Source organism: Charadrius vociferus, unplaced genomic scaffold, assembly GCF_000708025.1.
Source record: "Charadrius vociferus isolate BGI_N301 unplaced genomic scaffold, ASM70802v2 scaffold343, whole genome shotgun sequence".
Taxonomy (NCBI): Eukaryota; Metazoa; Chordata; class Aves; order Charadriiformes; family Charadriidae; genus Charadrius; species Charadrius vociferus.
Genome location: NW_009647952.1, coordinates 3525 through 11056, shown reverse-complemented (window position 1 = coordinate 11056; position 7532 = coordinate 3525). Strand labels below are relative to the sequence as shown.

The 7532-nt window shown below is 41.3% G+C and overlaps 1 protein-coding gene across 1 annotated transcript in view; it reads right to left on the bottom strand.

Moving 5' to 3' along the window:
* Positions 1 to 7159, bottom strand: part of KCMF1 (potassium channel modulatory factor 1) — a gene marked incomplete at its 5' end in the record, with an annotated part of 32077 nt that extends 24918 nt beyond the window's left edge. Inside the window, one exon of the mRNA XM_009883310.1 lies at positions 6992 to 7159. Within this exon, the coding sequence (XP_009881612.1) occupies positions 6992 to 7159 (168 nt within the window). The remainder of the gene's footprint in view (positions 1 to 6991) is intronic.
* Positions 7160 to 7532: the final 373 nt, after the last annotated feature.

Here is a 7532-nt window from a genome sequence, read left to right as displayed (position 1 = left end):
CGGGGAAGACATAAAATGGAAGTGAGTTCAGCGGCCAGCCATTAAAATGGCAGGACTAGAACACCCACCCTGCAAGGAGATACTGCAGGGCCAGCACTGGTTCAGCCTGGAGCAGACACTTTTGCATCAACCAAGAGCTGCTCCCATACCTACAAGATAGGAGATCATTTATGATCTCAACAAGGGGCTTGAGAGAACCCTCAGTAAGTTTGCAGATGATGTCAAGTTAGGTGGGAGCCTTGATCTGCTTAAAGGCAGGAGGGCTCTTCAGAGGGACTTGGATAGGCTGGATCAATGGGCTGAGGCCAATAGCATGAGCATAAACAAGGCCAAGTATCAAGTCCTGCACTTGGGCCACAACCACCCCACGCAATGCTTCAGGCTTCAGGAGGAGTGGCTGGAAAGCTGCCCAGCAGAGAACAACCTGGGAGTGCTGACTGACAGCTGTCTGAACATGAGCCAGAAGTGTGCCCAGGTGGCCAAGAAGGCCAACGGCATCCTGGCCTGCATCAGGAATAGTGTAGCCAGCACAACTAGGGAAGTGATTGTCCCACTGTACTTGGCACTGGTGAGGCCGCACCTTGAGTACTGTGTTCAATTTTGGGTGCCACAGTATAAGACATTGAGGTGCTGAAGAGGGTCCAGAGAAGGACAACAAAGCCGGTGAAGGGTCTTGAGAATAAGTCTTATGGGCAGCAGCCGAGGGATTTGGGGTTGTTTAGTCTGAAGAAAAGGAGGCTGAGGGGAGACCTTATCGCTCTCTACAGCTACCTGAAAGGAGGTTGTAGAAGGGTGCGCGTTGGTCTCTTCTCACAAGTTACAACCGATAGGACAAGAGGAAATAGCATAAAGTTGCACCAGGGGAGGTTTAGGTTAGACATTAGGAAAAAATTATACACTGAAAGGGTTATCAAAGACTGGACCAGCCTGCCCAGGGAAGCGGTTGAATCGCCATCCTTGGATGTGTTTAAAAGCCATCTAGATATGATGCTTGGGGACATGGTTTAGAAGTGGGCCTGGCAGAGTTAGATAATGGTTGGACTTGATAATCTTAAAGGTCTTTTCCAGCCATAATGATTCTATGACATAGCCAGATTTTTCACAGTGCTGCAGAACAGGAGGACAAGAGGATATAAGGAAAAATGTTTTCCCCTATGTAGAAAGACAGTGGAACAGGATACCCAAACAGCCCCTGTGACATCTTCATTCCTGTAGGTTTTCAAGACGTGGGTGGGCAAAGCCCTGACTACCCTGGTCTGATCTCACAGCTTGATGCAGAAGGTTGGACCAAAGACCTCCAGAGATCCTTTCCAAACAGAATTATCTTACCCTATGAAACAAAGGCACACAACTGTATATATATAGTTGTAATACTCATCTAGACTAATATTCTGTTCATCAACGTTGTCCTGCTTTACAGACTGGATGGATCTACTCTCAACAGGTGGGATCTCTACTCACCTCACTTGGAACTCTCCCCTTTCACTACAATGGCAGTGAAAGAGCCATGTTTGCCAGAGTAAAATGCCAGTTTCGTTGAATCTGGAAACAGCTGCTCATTCCTCCCAGACGGAGCATCACTATTTCAATCTTTCAGCAAGGTTCCTATACAGCTATGTCTAGCAGGAAGAAACAGTACATCCTCCATTTTTCCTCATGCCATTTTATCGGTTGCCAATCTCAAAATTCAACCTCACAGCCAGATAGCGCTGGGCTAATTGTTTCAGTGTGAGAGACATGCTGGTGAGGCTGACAATGATTACATGGCAGGTATTTAGTTACTCGTCCAGCAGCAACTGGGCGTTTTGTTTCCCTAGCAGGTGTCAGGGCCCTGAGCTGACCAATAGGCCTTAGTTACCTTGACCAGCTTCAAAGCGGACCTCTACGACACACCCTTTGCTCATGGCCTACAGCTAAGTTCTGACCATCTGGCCACAAACTATGCTGCAGCTGTACCCAGCCGCCCACCAGCCTTAGATGCATTTCCTGCATTGACCCCACAGCTGACTTATTATACTTGCTTTGTCTGAGACCATCAACAGGATCTCCTCCTGTTACCAACCCTGCCCCACACACCCTGTCTGTAAGCCCTCTGCTTCTGCCTGTGCTGCGGTCACCCTCAGCTCCTGGTTTGTTATTCTTTGTGAGGCAGCCCTGGTCTTGCTGCTTCCCAACAGTAAGAACCACATGTCGAAGCCATGAATGAGCACAGTTGCTAATGAAGATGACAGAGGATTTGCAGCCTGTCTACCAATACTGACCAGTGCCAAAACAGCAGCTGCTGCTCAAAGGCAGGCTCAACTAGCTGGGGAGCAGCTCTACTGAAAAGGACTGGGGGATCCCAGTGGACAACAAGCCAAACATAAGCAAGCAGTATGCCCCAGCATCACTGAAGGCAAATGATGACCTGGGCTAAGTCAGTAAGAGAACAGCCATCAGGTGAAAAGATGTGATTATCCCAGGTTACTTGGCAATGGTTAGGCAACACCAGCAACACAGGGTTCAGTTTCTGTCTCTCCAGTTCAAGACACATATTGAAATAAAATGGAGAGACACTATGGGAGTTTGTGTGTGTGTTGTATGTGCACACACACATTTGTGTCCACCAAGACAGAGGGTTGGAGAGCCTGACATAAGAATGGTTGAAGAAATGGGGTTCATCCACCCTAGAGAAGTCACAAGGTGGATTTCATCTCCAACTTTTTATACTGCAAAAGTAGTTATAGAGGAAACAGAGGTATGCTCTTCAAAAGGTAGCATGGTGACGGGCTGCAGGCACAAGCTGCTTCAGAAGAAATTGCATTTGAATAATGGGAAACAAACAAGAAAAGCCCAACATTCACTGCAGGAACTAAACACTGGAATAGGTGGCCCAGCAGTGGTGAAACATCCCTTGAGGGAAATATTCAAGACTTGGCTTGATGGGATAGCCCAACTTAAGTCCGTTTCCAACACAAGGTTGCATTAGATGATCTCCAGAGTCACCTTCCAAACAAACTAGACTATTCTATGACGCTCTGACATAGCTTACCAGAGAGATCTTGCTCTAGTGGTTGAAAAAAAAAAAAATCACAAAAGCCTTAAGCTGAACTCTGGTGAATCCAGTCAGATGTCACACTACTCATTATCAAGGTAACTATTATTTAAGCAGCTCCCTTTGCCCAAGAATTAGGCACAAAAGGTGGCAGAATCTTCTGTCACATAAGCACTTGACCTGACAAGTGAAGGTACACTTGTTCTGGTCTTTTATCAAAGTAACTCAATATAACTTTTGCAGAGAATTCTACTAACAATTTATATTAATTTCTTTGCCAGTACAAGCCCTTTAAAATGGTGGGGGTAGTGTGCAACCCACATGCTTAAAATCATAAAGCATCCTAACAGCTTAGGATTCTTTTTTGGGATAAAGAAAACCAGGAAATTTGCTCTGAACTCCTCCATTGTCCTGACAAATTGTCCTACAAAAAGCACAAGAGTACAATGACTGCCTGGTAAGCACATTCCTGTTCTTTACACAGGCCTACTGCAATTCTACTCTTTTACCCCTCAGAAATAAACTAATTGGATTCATGCTTTAAAGGCCACTTGTCATTACCTATGAGACTTCATATTTTATTTTAAGCTCTGTCCCTGTTACAGCAGCATATCGCTCTTGGTGCATGTGTTAAAGCATTTTTTCCAGTGTCTCTTGTGGAGACCAAAGATCAATAGCACTGACACTGTTCTGGATCCCATCTTGCTTTAAAATTAATACTAGGTCATACACTGACCCCTGAAAGACAAATACACCAACTAGTGAACACATGTGTAGCCAGAAATCACTATGGCTTTTTATTTGTTTTCAGTGTTCTTATATGGGCTCCTATACTAGTCCAAGTCTTGGGGAGGGAAAATAAATCAAAAAAATATCAAGTTTACAACAAAAGCTCCTTCAGAGCACCTGAAGAAGTCCACCTCCTTGCAATATGCTCTGCAACATCATTACAGTACCTAGGAACCCTAAAAACTGATCAGAATTTTCATGGAGGTAAAAAATACCTTAACCTTTTCTATGCTGAAACAACCCCAGACACATAGGGTCATCCATGTGATAAGCTGTCCACCACAAACCTCAACTTGGTCACAGCTTTAGGCACAGAGTACTTAAGTGAACTCCACAGTTATCTGCATATAGACAGTGCTGGCCAGAATGGTGATGGAAACTAGAGGCACAGGGCCCTTTTCATCAGCTGCAGATGGACCCTGAGCAAATGACTCACTGATCCCTATGCACACTTTTAAAATTAGAAAAATGACACTGACTGCCACTGAAGAGCTTGCATCAGTTTTGCAATGGAAGGATCCCCCCACTCTGCTTCCTTTTCCTTGGCAAAACTCTCATCTTTCACCAGCTGTCCACTTCCTTCCCCACCATCAGCAAAAACTGTAAGTTTACTCATATTAACAGCTTCCATACCTTTGTATCAAACCTGATTACAGACAACACTACTGAAGTTTGTCAATGGCCAGGAAAACTACAATTCACACATCTACCTATACTAACAGCCTTCCATTCTGTGTTTCTACCTAAGTTTTCCTTACTTAGGAAAATGCCTTACTCATGCTGTCACACATTAGAAAACATTCTCCTTTAATTTGACTTCTCGTGTCACTAGCAAGTAACTGAAGCCTTTATTACTTCTATGTTATTTAGTTTTACACTGACAATCTGCCCCTTGAGCTTATTTTCTTTTAACCCTGAAAATATCTGCTTCCTTGGTGGTTTTTAATATTCACTAGTACAGCTATCCTGACAAGTCTGAAACATGTTACTCTAAACTAGTCCTACCACTGACTATTGATTTTCTAATTAAACTTAACACACCTTAGCTCCTAATTTTTTGGGTGTTCCTCAAAGTCACATGATCTCCTTGGCTACACAAGGCCCTCTGAAAAGTTACCATAGTTTCTCTGAGCATCTGTACAATACTGTAAAGGCACACTCCTTTATGTCTGACATTCTACATGGTACTGTAAAAGAAAAACATTTTAAGACTGGTGTCACAGACCTTCCTGAGCCCTAAGGAATATGTTATTTATAAGTATGCCTCAATTAATTCTCCAGTGTATAAGCTTACAAGGTCACTAGTATTCCACTGCCATCAACCTTTGCTGTGGTTCACAATCTGGTGGTGATGCATTCCTTTCTGTTCTTGTTCTACAGTGCTAATCTAACCAGGAGCCTTGCTGCAGAGCTGAGCTACAGTATTTTTTTTCCTAACAGTGGTTCTGTGGGAACAATGCTCGGATATCAAGCCATACGAAATTTCTAAAGCTTGTTTTCTTATTCTTCTTTAAAGAAGCCACAGTAGCATAAACACCAAGCAATGCAGAAGTAGGCCTTGGAATCCTATTACCCATCTCAATACTTAACTGTGAACCTTCTTCCACCTTGCTACCTGTATTCTTCACGCAGACTTGGAAAGTAAAAAATAACTCCTCTCTGCTCTGACAACATACACAAATAAAACGCATTAAACCAAAAAGTATGTTTATCAAAGACTTCCAAAAGAGAAATATTGAAGTTACAAGAAACAAAATACATTTCCTAGATGTTCTTAGGTTCTGGTGATAGACTTTTTTTTTTTTTAAGAGAGTAATGTTTAGAACAAGTTTCCTCATTGCAGTACATGGAAAGCTTTGACATCTACTGTTAGCTTAAGGTTTCATAGCAAGCATGTTTCAGTCCCCTTACCGCTACGATGAGCTTTTAATGTTTATGGCAATGCTGTCCTTTTAGCCCATGTGTAACATCCAAGGACAACTGTTGCTAAGGGGCTAAGAAGTTTGAACTGTGCATCTCAAACAGTGAGCAGAACTCTAAATTAATATACCGTACACAGAGAATTTTACCTCATTAGTGAGCCCAAAAAAAAGAAGCCCAAGAAGAAACATATGCAAGCTAAAATGGTGGCGTGCATTTTTGATAATGCACTAAATTATTTCCTTCCAAACCCTGGATTTTTGAAGTCATGACCAGGCAGTCTTAGGGCAAGAGGCCTGATAATTAAAAGATAGTGAAGGACATCTTCATTCAAAGGCCATTTTGAGAAACCAACTGCATATTTCTATATATAACTATTCCCTAATCTTTAGAGCAATAAAGAAATAGACTTGTGTTTTAATCACAAAGGTAAAGAAGTAATTGACAATTCATAAGAATCCAGCTTTTAAGAAATTATCATCTTTAAAAAATTCAAAACAAAGAACAATACAGCCAGAATCACTAAAAAAACCCAAAATTGTATTAAAATGCTAGTCCTGTGGACTTAACATAAAAATGAAATCCAGCATCAGCAAGATCTCAGTGCAGCGGTTTGTCACAGGAGTACCTCATGAGTTACAACCTGTTACAAATAAGATGCAACAGAAACAACAAGCAGGAGACAAGAACAATTATTTTTTGTTTTAAATATCGACATGGTTTACAGTCAGAAATAAGTCTAAAATTAGTAAATCTTCAAAAGAGTTCCAAGAAGACTACATGCTAGTCCTTGCTACTAGTCTTTCGTACTCAGTACAGCCCATCACTACCACTGCTGCACTTATAGTTCCACGTAACCCATCAATGAATAACACTCCTACAAAATCTCACCAGGATTTTTCTGCTTGTACACTATGGCACTTCAGTAAAGCATACTGGGGGGAGAAGGTTGCCACATCTTCTGAACTGGAAGTTAGTTAGGAGTAGTCATTGTTATTCAGAATATTTATTACCTGCTGTTATCAGACCAAAATAAGATTAAAAAAATATATGTACCAATTAAAAGAAATACATACATCAGTTGTTGTATGTGTAAATCAAAGAAAACATGCCTGATTTTAGAAGACTTGCTTTTATTTTCAGTGTGCTAATGGGTAAAGTGATTACTAAGTAGAAACATGAAAATCCATATTATGCTTGTAGACGCAACACAGCAGCAAATTACTAGAGTTTGAAATTATCACTTACCAAAATCTACTCTTGTTAGTATGCACTGCATTGGATGGTCAGTTGTATGCCTTGTTGTTGTTGCACCACTTTCATAACAAGTTGCACATAGATCGTAATCGTAGCAAATTAAACACTTGTATCTGCGACCTCGAAAATTTCCTTTTAAACATGCATCACAGCTGACACCTGTAAATAAATAAAATCGCTTTAAAACAGCAATAAATGTACTTTTTTTTTTAAAAATAAGAGGCAGATTTGTTGCTAATGCCTTTCAACAACTAAAAGGAGCCAGTCATTTCTGACATGTGCAGCTGACACAAGACTCAATTGTGAAGTGTACTTATGTCTCTAAAGGACACTGCTCTCCCAAAATTAGAAACTTGAATTCTTGAAGTAAAATAAGGGCAAACTCAAGCACCTGAAATAATAGGTTAAGTTACAAAATCTCTTTACCTAGTAGTAATGACCAGTATTTTGACTGTTCAGTTAGGAACCTTGGGCCAAAAGCTCTTAATAGCTCAACAGTATATAACGGCTGATCAAGATTAAAATACAACAA